At 38.9% G+C, this 23,664-nt stretch overlaps 1 protein-coding gene across 9 annotated transcripts in view; it reads left to right on the top strand.

Annotated features, from left to right (window-relative positions):
- The window catches only part of LOC135743114 (IgGFc-binding protein-like), a 58,924-nt gene that overhangs the window by 18,196 nt on the left and 17,064 nt on the right, over window positions 1-23,664 (top strand). For 8 of the 9 annotated variants that reach the window (XM_065260667.1, XM_073814960.1, XM_073814964.1 and 5 more), the window contains 35 exons: window positions 533-646; window positions 921-1,052; window positions 2,027-2,140; window positions 4,600-4,974; window positions 5,059-5,109; window positions 5,227-5,640; window positions 6,937-7,326; window positions 7,404-7,472; window positions 7,841-8,230; window positions 8,978-9,382; window positions 9,478-9,600; window positions 10,780-10,907; window positions 11,021-11,299; window positions 11,394-11,489; window positions 11,580-11,733; window positions 12,150-12,403; window positions 12,508-12,654; window positions 12,747-13,326; window positions 13,416-14,002; window positions 14,117-14,681; window positions 14,814-15,418; window positions 15,629-16,184; window positions 16,415-16,614; window positions 16,904-17,039; window positions 17,200-17,268; window positions 17,407-17,457; window positions 18,323-18,444; window positions 18,531-18,809; window positions 18,905-19,000; window positions 19,223-19,376; window positions 21,088-21,341; window positions 21,445-21,591; window positions 21,691-22,270; window positions 22,361-22,947; window positions 23,062-23,626. In XM_065260667.1, the coding sequence (XP_065116739.1) occupies window positions 533-646; window positions 921-1,052; window positions 2,027-2,140; window positions 4,600-4,974; window positions 5,059-5,109; window positions 5,227-5,640; window positions 6,937-7,326; window positions 7,404-7,472; window positions 7,841-8,230; window positions 8,978-9,382; window positions 9,478-9,600; window positions 10,780-10,907; window positions 11,021-11,299; window positions 11,394-11,489; window positions 11,580-11,733; window positions 12,150-12,403; window positions 12,508-12,654; window positions 12,747-13,326; window positions 13,416-14,002; window positions 14,117-14,681; window positions 14,814-15,418; window positions 15,629-16,184; window positions 16,415-16,614; window positions 16,904-17,039; window positions 17,200-17,268; window positions 17,407-17,457; window positions 18,323-18,444; window positions 18,531-18,809; window positions 18,905-19,000; window positions 19,223-19,376; window positions 21,088-21,341; window positions 21,445-21,591; window positions 21,691-22,270; window positions 22,361-22,947; window positions 23,062-23,626 (9,768 nt within the window). The remainder of the gene's footprint in view (window positions 1-532; window positions 647-920; window positions 1,053-2,026; window positions 2,141-4,599; window positions 4,975-5,058; window positions 5,110-5,226; window positions 5,641-6,936; window positions 7,327-7,403; window positions 7,473-7,840; window positions 8,231-8,977; window positions 9,383-9,477; window positions 9,601-10,779; window positions 10,908-11,020; window positions 11,300-11,393; window positions 11,490-11,579; window positions 11,734-12,149; window positions 12,404-12,507; window positions 12,655-12,746; window positions 13,327-13,415; window positions 14,003-14,116; window positions 14,682-14,813; window positions 15,419-15,628; window positions 16,185-16,414; window positions 16,615-16,903; window positions 17,040-17,199; window positions 17,269-17,406; window positions 17,458-18,322; window positions 18,445-18,530; window positions 18,810-18,904; window positions 19,001-19,222; window positions 19,377-21,087; window positions 21,342-21,444; window positions 21,592-21,690; window positions 22,271-22,360; window positions 22,948-23,061; window positions 23,627-23,664) is intronic. The other variant, XM_073814966.1, reaches the window with a different exon arrangement.

Raw genomic sequence — 23,664 nt, forward strand, 5'->3', positions numbered from 1 at the left:
GAGGGCATTATTGTTGCGCAAAAGTACAAAAGCAGATGATGTGCGAGCGCGAACCTCTCTCCCCTCGACAGCACAAAACTGGACAACACGCGCTCTCAGATACTGTACGCCCTGAGCTCTTTATATGCAGGGAGTGTTCATGGGAGTTCTAGTTTTGTAGTGTCGCACCGTGCATTGGTAATAATTCACATGGCTTTTAAGAAAACTACAATAACAAATTATATTTAACCTGCCAAAGTGGCTAGAATGACTAGCTGTCTTACCCGTCACCACTGAAATCTACCGGCATTTGTTGAAGGGTGTTGATGTCAAGTCCTGTGGACAGTGTTTATTTTATCTGGGTGTTCTGACTGACACATTCTGTTGGTCCCCAGAACCCAAGATAAAGTGCAGGTACACTAAAGATAAAAATAGAGAAGTGCGGATACTGTGTACCAGTGAGTACTGGTCCACTTCAAGCACTGCTTTTATAATTTCTGGGTTTTGTTTGAAAATGATTCACTTTGATATGTACAAATGTTCCTTATTACAGTTAGTAACACATTGACAACAACAACAACAACACCACAGACAACAACACAGACAACAACACAGACAACCGAGACCTCAACCACACAATCCTCTCCATCACCCATCGCAAACACTGGTAAAGTCCTTCTCCATCTGTGAGCGCTCATCTGCATCTTTCTGGGATATTTTCATTAGACTCATTTTTCTTTATCTGTGTACTGCAAGTGGAGTAAATTTGTTATGTAAGCTTACAAGTACCCTAACCCCATAGTGAATTATAACCGCTAAGCCCTAATTCACTGGCTCTAGTTCGAGGGGGTGAAAAAATCTGAAATCAAATGTTTTTGTATTTGTGGTGAACTGTACTATTACTGTCTCTGTATTAATGTCTTGGGTCTTTTGTCTTTTAGGCTCATGTTCTCAGCCCTCAATGCTCTGCTGTCCTGGACAAAATAACGGCTGCTATCGCGGGTGTTTTTGTGATGTGGCCTGTCTCACATTTCATGACTGCTGCAGTGACTACGTTCAGACATGCACTTCAAGTAAGACTTAGGGCCAAATTTACTAAACACTATTCCAAAAATATGAAATGGGGGTGATAATGTATACGGGTTATTTACTAAAAAAAGCTTAAATTAAATAGCACTGGTGTACTGTAACAGCTGATTTCCATAATGACCAACGCAATCTACTAAGAGCAACAAAAATTAGTTCATGGACGCAATAAGCAGAGCTGATGAGGTGCAGGTGATCTACAAACACCTGATGCGCTTGAATTCAGCACCACGGACATCGCAATGGAAAATTCAGGGTGTGTAATCTGAGCTAACGAAGCCATAGAACACTGAAAAGGACTGGAGGACAAAAAACATTATGGTTTAGAATAAGTTTTGTAACACCTGCAATTGTGTTACTTCTCCTATTTTCTTTACCTCAGCAAATAAAAAATAACATGGCTTGACAAACAATATTTTTGAAAAATATGTTCATCTGGGATTCTAAATAAACTGTTATGTGTTAAAACAATCCTCTGAACAACATTGCATGAATCATTTAAATATTGTCCTCCTTAAAATGTTGACTCTCAAAGGGAAACTCCTAAAAATGCATATGCGATCAGTTGCAAAAATAATTAGACCACACCTTTACAGCGCCAATTATCCACTCCGGGTCTTTAGTAAATCATGACAGTCGTTATTTAATGTGAAAATGATGGTTTGCACTAGGGGCTGGGGCAAGCTGTTAGTAAATATTATCAACACAAACTTCTTTTTGTGTTTGTATTCACAAAATTACATTTTTAATTTTTTTTTCAGTAAATTAACATTATTTATCTTGGATTTACATGTTTTAAATTATCTTAAGAAACATGTAAAGTTTAGTGTGTTAATCTTTTTTACTTTTTGCTTTGAAATGTTTAGCAGCTTTGTTATTTGTTTGAGTAGTTCATGCAGTGCACATAAGAGAAAAACATATAATATTTTATTTTATTACTGTCTTTGTTTACTGTACATAGTTTCAGTTAATGGTACGGTGGCTCCTGTATCAACAACTCCATACTCAACACCAACACCACCATCACCAATGATGACCTCTCATTCAGGACTCACACCTGAATCACAAACAACAGGTGCTGTTTACTTCTGACCTCAATCATGAAATCACAATTACTAAACATTAAAAAATACTGATAAAGTGTTCACATTCATAAACTTTTTAATAAATAGAATTGAATTTAATAAATGAATTATGTCAATGTGAATGCCAGTTTACACATTTGTGACTAGATTATTTGTATGCAACTTCAGATTCAGAAGACCGGTTTGTAAATAATGTTTAAGAGTGCAAATCAAAACTTGCAGCTTTTTATTTGACAAGTTTTGACACTGTGAAGGTCACACTGAAGCTGTGTCAAAATCTTTGCATACAAGTACAAATTAAGAGTTTGGTTCCAAAACAATTAATCCATTTTGACAAATTTCGGTAAAAACGTGTTTTCTATACCAAGAAAGTGACAAGATGAAAACCACTATTTTCTGTTACAAACTTTCACATAGTATCTTTAGGTTATAAAAACATAAAAAATTCAAATCCATAACTTGATTTTCAAAGATTTATTATAAAAACTGCTTATTCTTTCCACAAAATGCAATAAATCAATGACAAGTTTTTATTCTAAATGCTATAAATCTATTGAATCAATCGCCTATATAAATGTGCATTCATCTTTGCCATGTTATATTCATTTAGTTGAACAGTTGTACACACACTGATTAAAAAAATAAACATTAATGTCATTAATCAAAACACTTACTTTGTGGTATAAAGAACACTGTCATTGCTGCGGTTATACTTGACGTCGTCGCTTAACGTTTTTCACAGCGATCAGTTGTAAAATGTTTTGGTCCTGCTCGATTTTCGTTGACTTTGAGTAAAATTATGGAAAGTTTTTCATAAGATGCCCTGGGGTCAATGTGTTATCATGACAGAAACTTGATGCTGTCGGCCCGGGCAAACAAGCACCCGTCTCCCGAGTGCCTTTTGCGTAAATTATTAGATGTTGATGGCTTACGTTTCTTTCCGGTCACAGAAAACCACCACAGGTTTATCAATGCTATTAAAGTATTATTTTGTTTTTGTTTGTTTGATGATCACGAAGTACAGATGAGGAAAACTAGGACTCCGTGTACTAGGACTCCGTAATATGTGGAGTGGATTTATGGCATTCTGTAGAAAAGGAGGAGTGGCGTTTATTGCATTTTGGGAAAAAGGGAGAAAAGATGACAGAATAACACGGCGGATATTGAATTTTGCGTAAAATTAAGAATTTACTTTTTAATACTGACCTGATATAATACTGATTCTGGTAGTAACTCTTTTTTTTTCAAAAATGGCGTTTATTGCGTTTTGGAACCAAACTCTTCATTAATATTTGTTTAACAAATTCTTACATTTGAATCTACAAGCTTCCTGCTTGATCTCTATACAGCTGTAGTCATTTTGACATGGGTACCAATTCATTTAGAGATTTTTAAACGAGAAACTACTGGTTAGTATGCCATATACCAGTTTTACCTCAAGTGTGTGTGCGTGTGTGTCAATATTAAGAAGCATCTATGGTAAATAGTTACTAATAGAACGGAACAATGCCATGTAAAGAGGTTTGGTTTTGTGATATTTACGTTCTGTGCGGTTGAATGAGCAGTCCAGTGGTGACCTGTCGGCCACGTGTCAGGCTTTTCCCGTGCTGCAATTGGGAAAGAGTCAGGTTCAGTACAACAGCCTTGAACACGAAGTGCTGTGAAAATGCTGATCTCCGGGACACACAGAGAGATTTCAGAACTTGAAGATTCAGAAACTTGGTTGGTTTTTCGATGTCTGTTACAGTCTCTCTCAGCAGGAGACTCAGAAGTTGGGTGATCTGTTTCAGTCTCTTAGCACATGGCGGAAGACTCAGAATGATGGGGTTTGTCCTGTTGCAATCTCTAACACGCAGGGTGGAGAATCAGAGCGATGGGGGTTGCTCTGTTTCAGTCTCTTAGCACAAGGCCGGAGACTCAGAACTTTGAGGTTTTGGTTTGTCCTGTTACAATCTCTGGGGAGACTCAGGAATTATGTGTACTCTGTTAATGTCTCTCTTTTAGGAGGACTCAGAGCTTTTTTAGAGCGAGGAATGTCTGGAAAAAAGGTACTTTTATAACTTTAGATAAGGAGGAGTTTGCATCTTGGTGCTTTCCTACTGCAGAACCATGATTGGCTGTGGGTGTCAGAGGAAGCTTGGGTGTCAGAGAAGTCTTCTTTTCCACTTTGGCACAGAGTAAAGCACTGAACTATGTTTTGTCACGGTGCATGTTAAAAATGATTGTCTGTGTCGGGGGCTCACGTTCTCAGGGCAGTTCCTTCCATCACCTTTGACCCTAGCAATGCTCCAGGAATCTGTGCACATGTACAGTATATTGACATCAAACCGTTTGTTAATTTGATTTCATGTCAAACGACAGTGAACTAAAAAGATATTTTGTACCATATTACATTTTATAAAGAGTATATAATGTTAAGTAAATGTGCTTTCTCTTATGTTTTAAACAGAAGTTGATCCCTGCTCCAACTACAATGTATTGGATGATCTCTGGAGATCCACCAGTAATCAGGATTTATCTCAGATAATGTGTGATGTGAATGTGGATTGGGCGGGTTGGTATCGTCTTATCATCCAGGGTGAGAGTGTTCAGATGCCAGACACATGTGTCCCAGAGTACAGATGTGGTACTTTTGCACCACTGTGGTTAAATGGTGGACATCCAACGGTTGAAGATGGAGTGGTCACACGAGACGTCTGTGGTCACTGGAGCGGTGACTGCTGTTATTTCCACTCCAATCCCATTAGAGTCAAAGCCTGTCCAGACAATTATTATGTCTATGAGTTTGTGAGTCCTATATCCTGCTATTTGGCCTACTGTGCAGGTAAATACATTGACAAATGCTTTTGTATAAATATGATATGATAATTAGTTCTTTGTTGATTTAATATTCATCAATTCCCCACAGATGTTACAAACATTATGACGACTCCAACCTCAATCATAGAAACTACAACTGGTATGTGTTGTGTTATGTTGTTTATTCGGTTAACATCTAGAGGATTATTGATTTCTGTGATCAGTTCGGATTCACTGATTTGACTGAGGCTTTGTGTTACTTTCCCTTTTCTCTCAGTACCTACAACTCTCAGCTATGACCCATGCTATCAGTATAACGCTATTGATGAATATTGGAGAGATATACGGCTGAACACATATCAGGACTATGGACATGACGACACTATTGTTGAGTGGAACGGCTGGTATCGACTGTATTTGAATGGAACAAGTGCTCAGATGTCTGAATGGTGTTTTACTTCAATGGGTTGTGGTGGTGAAACTGGACTGTATCTCAGCGGTTCTCATCCACGACTTGAGGATGGAGTGGTGACCCGTGAGGTTTTGGGAAGCAATATATGGTGGTGGTACTACGGCCAATGTGGTCAGTACAGCTCCAACCCCATCCAAGTCAAAGCCTGTCCAGGAGATTATTATGTCTATAAACTCGTCACACCAGATGTTTCAACCTACAGACCTTCATACTGTGCAGGTAAAGATCTCTGAGGAACTCTTGTGATCTTTTCTGTTTTTATATCTCATAAAGATACAAAGATTAATATTAGTATACAAACTTCAGTTGTTATGCGTAACACAATTTGCTACTGATAGTTCAAAAAATGTCCAACTGCTCGAGATCATCTATTTTTTTAGCTTCATGGATAAATTGTTTTCATTCACAATGAAGGCCAGACGGGACTGTTTCTCTGGCACAGTTTTTTATTAACTTTTTTACCAGGGCTCAGTTTGAGAATGGGATGCAAGGGTTGCATCTCCATGTTGAAAAAAATTATGAAAAGCCCCTCTGTAAAACCACCATCCGCCCAAAAAGTCACTAGTGGGGGTAAACATACGTCATAAACACATATCTTGAAGCTGTGTATTTGTAGTTTGTTTATTATAATACCTAAATAATTTTAATATCTTGCATAATAATTTTACATACAGCAATATCGCACTAGCAATATGCAACCTCGTGCCTCTGACCTAATTGTAGCCTTGCTGATATAGAGCAATATCACACTCCAACTCAAGTGGTAATGCTTTAGTTTTTAGTTTAGGTAATGCTTAAATCGATCGTTGACCCTTGGAATATTCATACTTTTTGAAAAAAAGAAAAAGAATTTGACAAGCAAAGAAGCAGAAACAAGGAAACATGTTGATTATATGATATTGTAGCCCAGTTTGTGATGAACACAGTGTTATGAGACTTTTGCCATTAATATGTTTTTAAGCAACTGAAAAAGCACAAATGTCTGTGCATGTCAAAACTTCCCCAGGGCCCTAAAAACCCCTTAGACCCCAGAGGGTTAATATAATTGTTGTTTATATTTACTGTCAAACTGTAATTCATTGTAATTTAGGATGTTTCAATTTTTGATCAGTTTATATATATTTAAAAAAAAAACGGTGTAAAAATAATAGCACATGTTCCGGTATAGATTCTATGATATACCAGTCTGGCCCCAAGCTCAAACGCCTATGACATAACTCTTTTCATAATGTGTGACATTGTTTGGGTGTTTTAGTCATTTTGCTACAATAAAAAAATCACAAGGACTGTTAAATATATTATGTATATGGCCACATGCTCACAAAAAACAATAACAGAATGCAGCAGTTATGATTGACATGTTGAAATGGGATTTAATTCAACATTTTTATGTGCTGATAGCAATCTTCTGAGAAGGGCCTGACTGACGGTTACACTACAATTGCTTAAAATCACAAAACTAATATATTGTGCTTTTAAGATCTCATACTGTAACATCTCTTTTCTTCATGTCAGTTGCTTTCAGCAGCATCATCAATGATCCCTGTTACAACTATGAGTCTCTGGATCGTCCCTGGAGAGCAACAACTGAAAGTGGATTGTACATTTGTGATGAATCTTTCTCCTGGAATGGCTGGTACAGACTTTATCATTATGGGATGAACATCCAAATGGCAGAAACTTGTGTTAATGCATACAGTTGTAACACATACTTGGGTCTGACGCTCAATGGGCCACACCCTCAGATAGAAGATGGGGTGGTGACCCGTGAGGTCTGTGCAGGATATTATTGGGGTGGTTGCTGTGATTACAAATCAAAACCCATCAGAGTTAAAGCCTGTCCAGGAGATTACTATGTCTATGAACTTGTAAAACCAATAGACTGGTGCTCAGGATACTGCACAGGTAAAACATTTTATATTTTCTTACCATGACTTTAAAATCTTTTGAAATGATTTAATTTATTCAGTTTTCTTTTTTAGACATCAGCACTGCATCCCAGACCAATTTCACAACTCCAGCTGTAACTCCTGGATTCACCAGCACCTTTGGTAGGTTTCCATAATGTTTAAAAAAATATTTAATTTTGGAAAAACGTGGAACTTTTCATGTAACTGTAACATAAAGTCTACATTTGAAATAAAATCTATTTGGGAATAAATTAAGCTTCTGTGATTTCTTGAATTAATTATAGTAAGTTTGGTGCATGTTTGGCTTGTTAATCTGAATTTAGTTGAAATTCAAATTTGTTAATTATTATTATTACATGATTCTATTATTGTTTTATATATTTTACTGTGTTGCCTTTTAATTCAATTTTTAGTGTCAGTGTGACAGCTTCATTAATAAGCATAAGAATGTATAACAAATGTCATAAAGTTACACCTCTTATTAAAAAATTACTTTATTTGAATCTCAGGTGATCCATGCTCAAGCTACAACATACTGGATGAGTACTGGAGAGACACACATGATTACTACTATTGGTATGGATGGATAGCTGGACATGATGACACCATTGTAAAATGGGACGGCTGGTATCGACTTTTCATCAATGGATCGAGTGCTCAGATGCCTGACTGGTGTGCTCCTTATATGACATGTGGAGGTTTCAGTTCTCTGTGGCTTGCTGGTTCTCATCCTGGAGTAGAAGATGGAGTTGTTACTCGTGAAGTCCACGGCTCTTATTATGATCAGTGCAATCATTACACTTCAAACCCAATCCAAGTCAAAGCTTGTCCTGGAGATTATTATGTCTACAAATTCACCAGACCAAACGTAGAGATACCACTCCCTACATATTGTGCAGGTACATTTATTCTGCTTTTACATGTTCATGAATTGTGTAGTAAATTCACCTTAAACAGGATTAGTTGACCTGACAAGTGTATGAACAGAACCTTAACTGCATGCATTAGACAAAGTTTACATCAGTAGTCTCAAAATCATTTATAGAGTAGAAGTCATGACTGATTCTCTACAGAAATAGACAATAAATTTCATTTGCATTTTTGTGGTAAAGAAATACAACATCTGAACAGGGTCCATATTTACCAAAGCAAACACTTATTACCTGAAAAATGACATTACAGTAAACTATTGAGACATTAGTTCTTATTTTTTGACCAAGCTAACAGTCAAAATGTTCAGGTGTGAGAGCTTATGGGTATTATTCTTTTTGTCTCTAACTAACAAGTAGGAATGTTTAGTTTAGTCATGATAACTTAAACCATAAGTTCAACCCAGAATGAAAATGTTGTCATTAATTTAACCTCATAAATTACAGTATTCTTTCATAAATACAGTACAGTCAGAGACTTTATGAGCACAGAAAATATTATTGTCACTTTATGAAATGAAGATTGAAGCGTTGTAGTGACATTAGCTTTAATTGTATAAGTAAAGACAAATTTAGGATTTATAGTGTGCAACTTGTATTTGAGCTACATTTGCAGATCTGTGAAAGATACATATATTTATTACCATGAATGCCTTTAATCTGTATCCAAAATACTGTAATCAATATTTAGTAATGGACTATTCTTTTCTATAATAGTTGTTTTCAGCACTCCAAGTGTCGACCCCTGTGACAACTACACCAGTCTGGATGAACCCTGGAGATCCACTGATAATCCTTACTATAACTATTACAACTACTATAATGTCATGTGTGATTATAATGTCAATTGGAACGGCTGGTACAGACTTTTCATCAATGGTCAGAGTGCTCAGATGTCAGAATCATGTGTCGGTCAGGGGATGTGTGGCACTTATTACCCAATGTTCCTCAAAGATCCTCATCCACAGCTGGAAGATGGAGTGGTCAGACGACACGTCTGTGTGTCCTCATGGAACGGCTGCTGTGGTTCTGAATCTCATCCCATACAAGTCAAAGCCTGTCCAGGAAATTACTACGTTTATGAGTTTGTCAAACCATTGGACTGCTCTGCTTACTGTGCAGGTAGAGAATTTACTCACACCGTCTCTTTTATCATTTCTGGGTTTTGTTTGAAAATTATTCACATTGATATCTACAAAATTTGCACCTGAATACAGTGAGTAACACAGTGACGACAACAACAACACAGACAACAACAAAAACACAGACTACAACACAGACAACAACACAGACAACAACAACAACCACCCAACCCACTACTTCACCCATCACAACCACTGGTAAAGTATTCATTTATGACAGGGGTGTCCAAAGTCGGTCTTGGAGGGCCTGTGTCCTGCAGAGTTTAGCTAAGACTTCCCTCAACACATCTGCCTCAAATTATCTAGTCAGCCTAGTAAGACCTTTATTAGCTGGATCAGCCGTGTTTGATTTGGAATAAAACTCTGCAGAGACAACGGCCCTACAGGAGCAAGATTGGACACCCCTGATTTATGAGCTCTTATCTGCACTCCTATGGCATATTTTCTTTAATAGTAAATGTGTTGTGTAGGCTTTCAAACCACCTTACATTAAACAATTATAACAGAATAAACATAAGAATACAGATTATTTAATAGAAGTTTTCTAGAAGAATTCATGAAAATATCTGAAAATTTGCACGTTTACTTAGAGTGCACTACTAAGTTATTTGATTTTGATACTGGTAACCTATAACCAACAGTAAATACAACAAGGCATGGTTTAAAAATCGAGACAAGACTGCATTTAATTACAATTGGGCAAGTTATCCATTTTCTAGCAGTGCAGCTTGTCATTGCCAAACTGAATGCTGAGCACAGAAGAAGGAATGAAGCATTTTTTATGCAGGCACTAACAGCAAGGGCATTGCGACGATGTCGAGCCCCATATATGGTAAGGAAAACGTCAGCTGATACAGCTAGATGGTCAGTCACATGGGTTTAATGTTCACTTCATCAGAATTTATGTGACAAATGAGGTTCCATCTCCCATTATTTGCATTTACTCTTTTTCGCATAAGTCAAAACCTCCTCAAGCGAGTGTTAAAACTTTTATATGAATTAAGGGATTTTTATTTGAATTTCCATCATTGGTTTCTTATGCAATACTTCAAAATGTGCATAAAATCAGGGTGATGGAAACCCAGCTAGTGACAGCATAGTGTAGTGGTTTTACGGTGTCAGTACTTCTTTATCCATATAGTATAAGGTTTGGGTAAGATAGTCTATGTGTAAAGTGCAGAGTGCATTTTAAAATAGTGGACTGGTCTTATCCTGATGCCCCTTGTGGTAGTGTGTGATGACTGTTGATCATTCCCTGTGGTTTTAAAATGTTCAGGAGTCTGTATTATCTGACTGCAGTATTCTTCATAAGGGTGCATGCATACACAAAACTATATGATAGTTTTACAGATCTATTACTCTTCAATATTATTTCAGGCCCAATTCCATTTTATCCATTTGGAGCTGGAGACATAGAAAATGGACGCATTGATGATGGAAGTTCTGCAGTCATCTACCTCCTGCAACCGTTTATATTTTTTGGACACACATATAGCCAAATTTATGTAAGTAAACCTTTTTGTATGAAATTCATTCTTTATGAATCTGTTCACATCTGAGAGATTAGGAGATGACTTTTTAAGGATTCTGTCCATCATAATAAATCCATGTTTCTCAGGTCAACAACAATGGACACTTGACTTTTGATGGACCATGGTACAGCTACTCCCCATACAGCTTCCCAGGTCATGATGGCAAAGACATCATCGCTCCATTCTGGACTGATATTGATAACCGTGGTAACGGTGTGATCTCATATCAGCAGTACACATCTGGCGATGTCCTGACACAAGCTACACAAGACATAAATCAATACTTCCCTGATCTGAGCTTTTCTGCTTCATGGGTCTTTGTTGCAACTTGGGACAGAGTGGCATATTTTCCATATTCAGGAACTGTAAGAGACTCAATTAACTTCTATCCAATAAACATTTAAATAACAAAACGATGACTAAACCTTTCAATATTAAAAACTTATTATATACTTACAGGAAACATCTTTCCAAGTGGTTTTGATTTCAAATGGCCATCTCTCATTTGTTTTAATGAACTATGGTAGAATTGCTCCATCACAGCGATATGTACAGGTATGCACATTATGAAAATCTAATAAAAGAAAATCGAATCTAATTGTATTATCTGTAACAAACTAAGTAGACATCTGGATCTTTTTTTAGGCTGGTTATGACAACATGGACTCCAGCTATTATTTCTCAATTACTGGATCACTCCAGACTGACTTCACAGGCTTATCATACAGCAGCAATGTCAATGTAACAGGCAGATGGGCCTTCAGAACAGATTATGGACCACAGGGCTGTCAGTTCAATGGTAATTTATTTTCCCAGTTTTCCCAGTGCATATTTGATATTAACAGCTGACAAGCAATTTGTTGACATGGTGAAGCTACTAGGTTTTAAAGTCCAGCAATCACTGTAAACCGCATACATGTTGTGTTTTGGGTAGCAGTCCTCAGCATAGAATGCTGCCATATTAATGTGCATGGCTTCTTTGTGCTTGAACATTTAAATTGGTTGGCTGCCTAACCAGCAAGCCTCATTAGGTTATCCAGCTTCAGTAGAATCAACTGTTAATCAGGGGTTTTGGATGCTGAACAACAAAGCAGCATGAATCAGCTTGGACTAGCTTTAAAATTCATTCTGATCTAAGCTGATTCTCTTCCAGTGGTTTAAAGAAAGATATTTGGTGTTTATATCCACAAAACTTACAGTAAGTCTTTGTTTCAGGTTTTTCAGTGCAATTGGGAGATTCTTTCTGGAGTGATGCCACCTGTCAGGAGAGATGCACCTGTACCAGCAGAGGCCTCCAGTGCAGTCTGGAACCCTGCACTTATTCCCAAGCATGCCGTGCAGCAGCTTTCCAATACTCTTGTCAGAACATTCCAAGACAAACCTGCACCATCTCTGGAGATCCTCACTACTACACCTTTGACAATCAGATTTTTCACTTTCAGGGAACTTGCACTTATGTTCTCTCTGAGGTTAGATTTTTGAAACAAAAGTGTTTATGTATTTACATTTGTCATCTAATTGTGTGATGGAATTTGTAATTCTTTAACAATTCTGATGATGTATCATTGTTTAGGCTTGTGGAAATGGCTTGCCAAACTATCGCATTGAGGGCAAAAATGACCATAGAGGTAGTACACACGTGTCATGGACTAGAATGGTCAGAGTGTTTGTGTATGACCAAGAAATTGAACTGATTAAAGATCACTATTATGAAGCAAAGGTTGGTATTACTATTACTACATTGTTATAATGGTGATGTGTTATTGAGGATCTTTTCATCTTCCTAAATTCTCTTGTCTCAACATTGTCCAGGTTAATGGTACCTTTAGAGCAACACCATTCACACTGAACAATGGCTCCATCCAGGTCTATCAGTCAGGTTTCACCTTGGTCATCAGCATAGACTTTGGTTTGGTGGTTACATATGATGCATACAGCTGGGTCACAATCTCTGTACCTTTTGAATATCAGAATGCCACATGTGGTTTGTGTGGAAACTTTAACCTGCATCCTGAAGATGATTTCCGTTCTCCATCTGGAGAGATACTGAGCTCAGATGTGGACTTTGCAAACTCTTGGCAAGTAGAGGGAGACACAGACCCTGAATGTCATAATGTCAGGTGCACTGGTCTGGCTTGTCTTGATTGTAGCACCAATGATATCAGTGTTTACAGTGATACAAACCACTGCGGGATCCTTGGAGATGTTTATGGTCCTTTTGCTCCCTGCCAATCTGTACTTGCACCACAGACGTATGTAGAGAACTGTGTCTACGATCTTTGCCTAGGAGGAGGATACCAACCAATTCTGTGTCAGGCTCTCAATGTGTATGCTGCTCAATGCCAACAACAGGGGGTACAACTAGGCCAGTGGAGACAACAGGGATTTTGTGGTAAGACAATTTGCATTTAACTTTAATCACTGTGCAAGGAGAAAGATCAGAGATTCTTGCATGTTTTACTTACACCCTCCTTTTTTCAGAGATTCAATGCCCTATTGAGCACAGCCACTTTGAGGCCCAAGGAACAAGCTGTCCAGCCACCTGCAGTGATCCCTCTGCTCCAATGAACTGTCCATTGCCCAATCAGGAGAGCTGTATCTGTGATGATGGGTACATTCTCAGTGCTGGTACATGTGTACCTCAAGCAGCCTGTGGGTGCACCTTTGAGGGATTCTATTATGCTGAGGGACAGTCAGTAGTGTTGGATGAGGACTGTGGCAGGCAATGTGTTTGCAGCAGCATGACAATGATCTGCTCTCAGCATCAGTGTGGTCCAGCAGAGGTGTGTGAAGTTCATAATGGTCAGAGAGGCTGCAGACCCACCAGCTATGCTACTTGTTCAGTTGAAGGCCTGGGTTCATATCACACCTTTGATGGACAAACTTTCAGATATCCTGGAGCTTGTGGACTGACCCTTGCAAGAGTTATGGCACCATCCCAACTACCATCCTTTGCTTTGACAGTGGAGAAAGTGCCTAGAGGCCTTCAAGGTTTTGCTAGGTTCCTGAAGTTTGAGGCAGAAGGAACTCAGGTCCTCATAGAAATGGGAGAAGGTAGCAATGTACAGGTTAGCCAAAATGCTTTTTCTAATAAGTTTTTCCTGTATTAAAAACAATTTACCTAGCGTTAAATCATCCATACGCTAGATCATTCAACATTTGTTCTCCATTCCCATACACAGGTGGATGGACAGATGGTTGGTTTGCCCATCAGTGTTGGTTCCAGTCAGATCCGCATCTATCACAGCAGTGTGAGGGGATTTGTTCTGGAAACAAACTTTGGGGTGACCATCAGAGCTGACTGGCCACACATTGTCCGAATAACAGCACCAAGCACTTACAGTGGTACACTCGGAGGTCTATGTGGGAACTTCAATGATAACATTAACGATGAGTTTTACAGCCCAGATGGTGTCCTACAGAACGACACCCAGACATTTGCAGACAGTTGGCGTGATGGGTCCCTATCAGCCCACTGTGAGGACCCAGCTGACCTCTGGGAACCAGGACAATATCAGAACAGCAGTCAGTTCAGTGAGCATTGCAACATCATGATGTTGCCTGGTGGACCATTTGCTGAGTGCAGCAGAACACTAGACCCTTCACAACGCATACAAGGTTGCATTCAGATGTTGGAGCAGACAAGAGGTGCCAGGGAGGCTCTATGTGAGGCCCTGCGGGGATACACACTGCTCTGCCAACAGAAAGGTATCACAGTTGGAGAGTGGAGGAGCATTACCTACTGTGGTAAGTATCTTGTAATTTATAAGATTTGCAGATTCAAAACTGATTATTGCTTAATTAATTACTTTTACATTCAATTGCAAAGAGCTGATAGCATTGCTCATTCTCATGATTCCCATTATGCTTTGTTTCCAGATCCCATCTGCCCACTAAATACCCATTATGAATTGTGTGGCACATCCTGTCCTGCGTCCTGCCCTAGTCTCTCATTTCCCTTTCAGTACACCTTGCAGTGCCAGGAGGGATGCCAGTGTAATGATGGACTTGTTCTGAATGGAGATCAGTGTGTGCCCCCAACAGGTTGTGGTTGCCACTATGCTGGACGTTATCGGCAGCCTGGAGAGCAGTTCTGGCATGGTGAAGAGTGTCAGTCTTTGTGTGTTTGTGATGGAATTACTGGAAATGTCCAATGCACACCATCATCTTGCAGTGAACAAGAAGTCTGCCGTGTGGTGGATGGAGAGTACGGCTGTCATCCCAATCCCCATGCTAGCTGTTCTGCTTCAGGAGACCCACATTATGTATCTTTTGATGGAACCTACTTTGATTTTCAGGGCACATGCAGATATGTGCTGGCCACAGTATGTAATGACACTCGTGGGCTTCCGGTCTTCCAGGTTGACGCACGAAATGAGGCGTGGTGGGGATCCACAGTTTCAGTTACCGTTCAAGTTTTTGTCAATGTCTCTGGGCATCTTGTGAACATGACACAGGACATGAATGGTTATTCTTCTGTTCAGGTAAGCAAACATTATACAATCATTATAATTTTCAGTGCTAAACAAAAATTTTAAAATTAAATTAATGATTAATTCAATCCTAATAATGCCTTTTATTAGTGATACAAGCACTACTTTTGCAAGCTTGTGTGATGTCCTCAACTATTCGCTAAGTTGTATTTAGTCACAATTTGTCTGCTTAGTGTAACTTATCTGTTTTTTTCTATTTAGATTGATGGAGAGATCAGAAATCTCCCAATCCTACTTGACTCTGGCAGGGTATCGGTCTACTCTACTGGATCACAAATAGTTGTTTCAACTGACTTTGGTTTCAGTGTGACTTACGGCTTCTGGGCAGTAAACATCATTGTACCTGCAGACTACAGAGGAGTTACGTGTGGACTCTGTGGCAACTTTAATGGTCATACAGAAGATGACTTCATGACTCCTTCAGGTTCTTTGGCACCATCAGCAGATCAGTTTGGGGCAGAATGGAAGGTTGAGGAGGAAGTGCAATGCAATGATAGATCTGGAAATGATCCAGATCCATTGTGCCAAGATCAGACCATTGCTCAAAGTCTGTGTGAGATCATCAGGGACAACCAGGGCCCATTCAGCTTCTGCCATGCTGTTGTAGATCCACAAGCATACTTTAATGACTGTTCATTTGATGTGTGCCTCTCTGGAAACAGTAATGATGTCTTGTGTCACTCTTTGGAATCCTATATGAGGGCTTGTCAATCTGCCAATGTTGTTGTCTTCCCCTGGAGAGAAAGTGCATCCTGTGGTAAGTGACTGGAAGTGGGAAAATACCAGTTTATTTTACCCAAAATGTAATTCAAAATGTGTTGCTTGGATATTTGTCTTACTTTCATTTTATTTCTAAAATAAACAAATACAGTAAGTTTATCATAAAGGTTGTATGACCCTAACAAATAATTTGATGATATAGTACTTTGCTATCTTTACATTTTTCTCATCTTTGTGATGAATATATATTGTTTGTTTTATTGACAGTCATGCCGTGTCAGTTAGAGAACAGCCACTATGAGTTGTGTGGCACAGACTGTGGTCATACGTGTGCAAGCAGTGTTGATGCTAGTTGTGAACACACATGTTCAGAGGGTTGTTTCTGTAATGATGGATTTGTGAGGAGCTCAGGACTCTGTGTACCTGTAGAGCAATGCGGCTGCTTGTATGATGGATTCTACTATCATGTGAGTGTTTTAACTTTGTTTTTTATGTTAATGTAAGCTTCAGTATATCAAGTCGAAATATATTCTATCAAATGGAGAAGTAGTGAAAGTACAGACAGTATGTTAAGTGTCAAATGTTGCAATGGTGGTATCACAATAGTACTTTGACATATGGAGTACTTGGTAGTTGATTTTTGTAATTACTACATGTTGTGCTTCTTTACAGAACAAAAGTTGGTGACAGTAATGCATTTATTGGTAAACTAATTTGTTACAAAATTAAAATGTAATAATTGTTATGTTTTAATAGATTGGTGAACAGTTCTTAAGTTCAGAGTGTTCTCAATACTGTGAGTGTTTTGGCCCGAATGATCTGCGTTGTTCTGCATACTCTTGCCCACCGACTATGGAGTGTACAGTCAGAAATGGACATCGTGGCTGCTATGGTGATAAGCTGTCTGGTTTTATATTTTTATCATTATATATTGTAAAGGAACATAATAGTAAACAAGCAAGACAAGCAGTTGTTTTGGGGTTTTATGATCAACAATTCAAAAATACAGTACATAATAAAAAACTTTATTTATTGTTGTTTATTTCTTTTAGATGGTTGGGGCTTTACTCCTACTACTGTTGTACCGACGACAACTTCAATTAGAGAAACCACTGACACAGGTATGTACAGTCTGATGGATTACAGTCTGGAGGACTGTATTACTGAATTGACAAATTGTGTTTACGTCAGTGCCAAAACCTTTCAAGTTTTTTCTTTATTAGTTCTTCATTTGATGTTTGTTCCTTTTTTTTACGTAGATGGTCGGGGATTAACTCATACTACTGTTGAAACTACTGACAATATAACTGGTATGTGCTGTATCTTCTGTTGGAGGACTGTCTTACTAAATTGCTTGAGGAGTGACTGTATAAAATTGAATAAAAGTGTGTGTGTGTGTGTGTGTGTGTGTGTGTGTGTGTGTGTGTGTGTGTGTGTGTGTGTGTGTGTGTGTACCTGGTAATTATCACGTTGTGGGGACCAATTGTCCCCACAAAGATAGGAATACCAGTGTTTTTGTGACCTTGTGGGGACATTTTGACGTCCCCATGAGGAAACAAGCTTATAAATCAGACAAAATGATGTATTTTGAAAATGTGAAGTATCAGAAAGATTTCTGTGATGGTTGGGGTTAGGGAATGGGGTAGGTAAGGGGAATAGAATATACAGTTTGTATGGTATAAAATGCATTACGTCTATGGATTGTCCCCACAAAACATGGAAACCAGAATGTGTGTGTGTGTGTGTGTGTGTGTGTGTGTGTGTGTGTGTGTGTGTGTGTGTGTGTGTGTGTGTGTGTTCCATGAATTCTGTGTTGAACTAGTTCCTTTGCAGATCACAATTGATGATTTGTGTTTGATTTTAGACATACTGTGCAATTTAATATTATTGTTATTATAGTATATGTTGGCCTTATCCTGTTATATCCATTGTTTCTTTCAATGACCAAAGATATACAGATAGAGCCTTACAGAGATAAACAAACAACAATCATACAAAGAGAAAAGAAAGAAGTAAATTTTACAGGGCAGAAAATAATATGATATACTAAAGAATAGTGGAACAGAAGAGGATGATCTGATTTTAATTGACCTGATTATATGCATGATGCTGGTCACTGAAATGCTGTATATATTTGTATGTACTGTATGTAATATTATATATACTTTGTTTCAGTCCCATTTTACCCATTTGGATCTGGAGACACAGTAAATGAACGCTCTGATGATGGAAGTTCTGCAGTCATCTACCTCCTCCAACCGTTTATATTTTTTGGACACACATACAACCAAATTTATGTAAGTAAACCTTTTGAAATGATCCAAAAGATTAGGGGATGATGTTTTAAAGATTCTGTCCATCATAATAAATCCATGTTTCTTAGGTAAACAACAATGGACACTTGACTTTTGATGGATCTTGGTACAGCTGGTCTCCATACAGCTTCCCAGCTCATGGTGGCAAAGACATCATCGCTCCATTCTGGACTGATCTTGATAATCGTGGGAACGGTGTGATCTCATATCAGCAGTACACCTCTGGCGATGTCTTGACACAAGCTACACAAGACATAAATCAATACTTCCCTGATCTGAGCTTCTCTGCTTCATGGGTCTTTGTTGCAACTTGGGACAGAGTGGCATATTTTCCATATTCAGGAACTGTAAGAGACTCAATTAACTTCTATCCAATAAACATTTAAATAACAAAACGGTGACTAAACTTTTCAATATTAAAAAACTGCTTATATACTTACAGAAAACATCATTCCAAGTGGTTTTGATTTCAAATGGCCATCTCTCATTTGTTTTAATGAACTATGGTAGAATTGCTCCATCACAGCGATATGTACAGGTATGCACATTATGAAAACCTCACAGCAAAATCACCAGTGTTAAATGTACACTCCTGGTGTATATATGGGTAACACCAGGTCTGGTGGTACCCATATAAACAAAAGCAGTGTAGATTTAACACTGGTGATGTTGCTGTGCTAATAAAAGAAAATCCAATTTAATTTTATTATCTGTAACTAAATGACTAAGTAGACATCTGGATCTTTTTTCTTAACATTAGGCCGGTTATGAAAACATGGACTCCAGCTATTATTTCTCAATTACTGGATCACTCCAGACTGACTTCACAGGCTTAACACACAGCACCAATGTCAATGTAACAGGCAGATGGGCCTTCAGAACAGATTATGGACCACAGGGCTGTCAGTTCAATGGTATTTTATTTTCCAAGTGCATATTTAATATTACATTATTTATATTTATAACAGTTGACAAACAATTTGTTGACATGGTGAAGATATGAGGGGCCCATTTCAGTAAGGAGGTTCAACCAACTCTAAGTTAAACTCTGAGTGGACTTACTCTGAGATGGGAAACTGTGAGCTTTTGGTTACAGAACATCTGAAATTAGTTAGTTCAATCGACTCTAAGTAGGTTGACTCTGAGTTAAGCAAGTGCACAAACACTATTAAAATCCATCATCAATGAAACTCTGACATTACAATTTACCATGGCAACAGCATGTGAAAAAGAGGTCTGGATACGTTTCACTACTAAAACTGAAAGTAGGCTACTGCTGCGAGTGTACAGCAACTATGAGCATGTATTTTAAAGAAAAGAGTTGTTGTGGGATATTGTTACTTAAGTCAATGTGTACATTTATTTTATCATAAAGGTTAAAGGGGACAGAGAATGAAAAACCATTTTTACCTTGTCTTTCTTGAATAATGGTAGTCTACCCGCATTCACGAACATACAAAAAGTGCTAGACATGCTGAACATCTCAGTCTCATAGAAATTCCTCTTTTAGAAATGTCAGCCAGAAAACGGCCCAATCTGAAAAACTGATGCTTATGACATCACAGGCACCTCACTGCCCCTCCACTTTAAATTAATTGGCTAAATTTTTTGAGTGGCAGCAAAGTCAGCCAATCAGTAATGCGATTGCAAGTTAAGCCAGTAGGGGGAGCCAAATAGGTGCAAAACCACTTGTTTAAAATCCCCCACCCTAATAGAGCTATCTGAGAGAGGTTTTTAGGACGCTTCTAAGGCATTACAGACCCCCCAAAAAATAATAATTTGTCTACATGTCACATCAGATAACAAGGATAAATACCCCGTTCAGTCATTCTATGTCACCTTTAAAATATCAGAAATAAATAAACTGAGGACTATAAGTTAACCTTATATTAATATTAATAAAACAATGTCACTGACAGGCATATTTATCTTTAGAAGAGCTGCAGGCGACAAGAGGACTTTTTAAAACTTTTTTAAAAAAGGTCCTTTTATTTGTCGCAAAATTTCTTTGTCTCGCTCAAATGCTGAGACTTACGAGTGTGGCTCATGGCTCATCTCTGGTCCATAAAAACATTATTAAGAACAGAGAATGAGTTCTCACGCATTGCGATTCAGGCCCGAACATGACAGTAACTTACAGTGCAGACAATACACTGGGAATATATTAACAAACTTTGTGTTATTCAAATGAAGTAGCTGCGTGTATGTAAATGGCTATGTTAGCATTGCATTATGGGTTAGTATTTTAATTATTATTTTTGTAATTATACTTTTCATTTTAATCAGTATTCATTGTATAACCAAATTAAATTTCAACACAGTTCTTTTATGATTAAGTTCATTATTATTTCAAGAAGTAAGGGAGCACTGTCACTTAAGTGGCCGGGCCACACCCCCTAGGGTCCACTCATGGCCAAGAAACTGCAGCAAGTGTCATTTGGTTTGCCAGCTTCATCAGAAACAAACTCTAAATCAGCAGTTGTGGATGCTGAACAACAAAGCAGAATGAATCAGCTTGGATTAGCTTTAAAACTCATGTTGATCTAAGCTGGTTCTCTTCCAGTGCTTTAAAGAATGATATTTGTTGTTTATATCAACAAAACCTACAGTAAGTCTTTGTTTCAGGTTTTTCAGTGCAATTGGGAGATTCTTTCTGGAGTGATGCCACCTGTCAGGAGAGATGCACCTGTACCAGCAGAGGCCTCCAGTGCAGTCTGGAACCCTGCACTTATTCCCAAGCATGCCGTGCAGCAGCTTTCCAATACTCTTGTCAGAACATTCCAAGACAAACCTGCACCATCGCAGGAGATCCTCACTACTACACCTTTGACAATCAGATTTTTCACTTTCAGGGAACATGCACCTACGTTCTCTCTGAGGTTAGCTTTGTGAAACAAATGTTTCTATGAATTTATGTTTTATAAGAAGGGTGTGATGGATTTTGAAATTCTTCAATGATTCTGAACTTGTATCATTTTTTAGGCTTGTGGAAATGGTTTGCCATACTATCGCATTGAGGGCAAAAACGATCATAGAGGTAGTACACATGTGTCATGGACTAGAATGGTCAGAGTGTTTGTGTATGATCAAGAAATTGAACTGATTAAAGATCACTATTATGAGGCAAAGGTTGGTATTATTTTATACTAATACTACATTGCTATAATGGTGATATGATATTGATCATCTTTTCATCTTCCTAAATTCTCTTGTCTCAACATTGTCCAGGTTAACGGTACCTTTACAGCAACACCATTCACACTGAACAATGGCTCCATCCAGGTCTATCAGTCAGGTTTCACCTTGGTCATCAGCATAGACTTTGGTTTGGTGGTTACATATGATGCATACAGCTGGGTCACAATCTCTGTACCTTTTGAATATCAGAATGCCACATGTGGTTTGTGTGGAAACTTTAACCTGCATCCTGAAGATGATTTCCGTTCTCCTTCTGGAGAGATACTGAGCTCAGATGTGGACTTTGCCAACTCGTGGCAGGTAGAGGGAGACACAGACCCTGAATGTCATATTGTCAGGTGCACTGGTCTGGCTTGTGCTAATTGTAATACAGATGACATGAGTGTTTACAGTGATACAAACCACTGCGGGATCCTAGGAGATGTTTTTGGTCCTTTTGCCGCCTGCCACTCTTTGCTTGCACCACAGACGTATGTAGAGAACTGTGTCTACGATCTCTGCCTAGGAGGAGGATACCAACCAATTCTGTGTCAGGCTCTCAATGTGTATGCTGCTCAATGCCAACAACAGGGGGTACAACTAGGCCAGTGGAGACAACAGGGATTTTGTGGTAAGACAATTTGCATTTAACTTTAATCACTGTGCAAGGAGAAAGATCAGAGATTGTTGCATGTTTTTACTTACACGCTCCCTTTTTCAGAGATTCAATGTCCTATTGAGCACAGTCATTTTGAGGCCCAAGGAACAAGCTGCCCAGCCACCTGCAGTGATCCCTCTGCTCCAATGAACTGTCCATTGCCCAGTCAGGAGAGCTGTATCTGTGACGATGGGTACATTCTCAGTGCTGGGACATGTGTACCTGAAGCAGCCTGTGGATGCACCTTTGAGGGATTCTATTATGCTGAGGGACAGTCAGTAGTGTTGGATGAGGACTGTGGCAGGCAATGTGTTTGCAGCAGCATGACAATGATCTGCTCTCAGCATCAGTGTGGTCCAGCAGAGGTGTGTGAAGTTCATAATGGTCAGAGAGGCTGCAGACCCACCAGCTATGCTACTTGTTCAGTTGAAGGCCTGGGTTCATATCACACCTTTGATGGACAAACTTTCAGATATCCTGGAGCTTGTGGACTGACCCTTGCAAGGGTTATGGCACCATCCCAACTGCCATCCTTTGCTTTGACAGTGGAGAAAGTGCCTAGAGGCCTTCAAGGTTTTGCTAGGTTCCTGAAGTTTGAGGCAGAAGGAACTCAGGTCCTCATAGAAATGGGAGAAGGTAGCAATGTACAGGTTAGCCAAAATGCTTTTTCTAATAAGTTTTTCCTGTATTAAAAACAATTTACCTAGCGTTAAATCATCCATACGCTAGATCATTCAACATTTGTTCTCCATTCCCATACACAGGTGGATGGACAGATGGTTGGTTTGCCCATCAGTGTTGGTTCCAGTCAGATCCGCATCTATCACAGCAGTGTGAGGGGATTTGTTCTGGAAACAAACTTTGGGGTGACCATCAGAGCTGACTGGCCACACATTGTCCGAATAACAGCACCAAGCACTTACAGTGGTACACTCGGAGGTCTATGTGGGAACTTCAATGATAACATTAACGATGAGTTTTACAGCCCAGATGGTGTCCTACAGAACGACACCCAGACATTTGCAGACAGCTGGCGTGATGGGTCCCTATCAGCCCACTGTGAGGACCCAGCTGACCTCTGGGAACCAGGACAATATCAGAACAGCAGTCAGTTCAGTGAGCATTGCAACATCATGATGTTGCCTGATGGACCATTTGCTGAGTGCAGCAGAACACTAGACCCTTCACAACGCATACAAGGTTGCATTCAGATGTTGGAGCAGACAAGAGGTGCCAGGGAGGCTCTATGTGAGGCCCTGCGGGGATACACACTGCTCTGCCAACAGAAAGGCATCACAGTTGGAGAGTGGAGGAGCATTACCTACTGTGGTAAGTATCTTGTAACTTATGAGATTTGCAGATTCAAA

This window comes from Paramisgurnus dabryanus, chromosome 1, assembly GCF_030506205.2.
Source record: "Paramisgurnus dabryanus chromosome 1, PD_genome_1.1, whole genome shotgun sequence".
NCBI lineage: Eukaryota > Metazoa > Chordata > Actinopteri > Cypriniformes > Cobitidae > Paramisgurnus > Paramisgurnus dabryanus.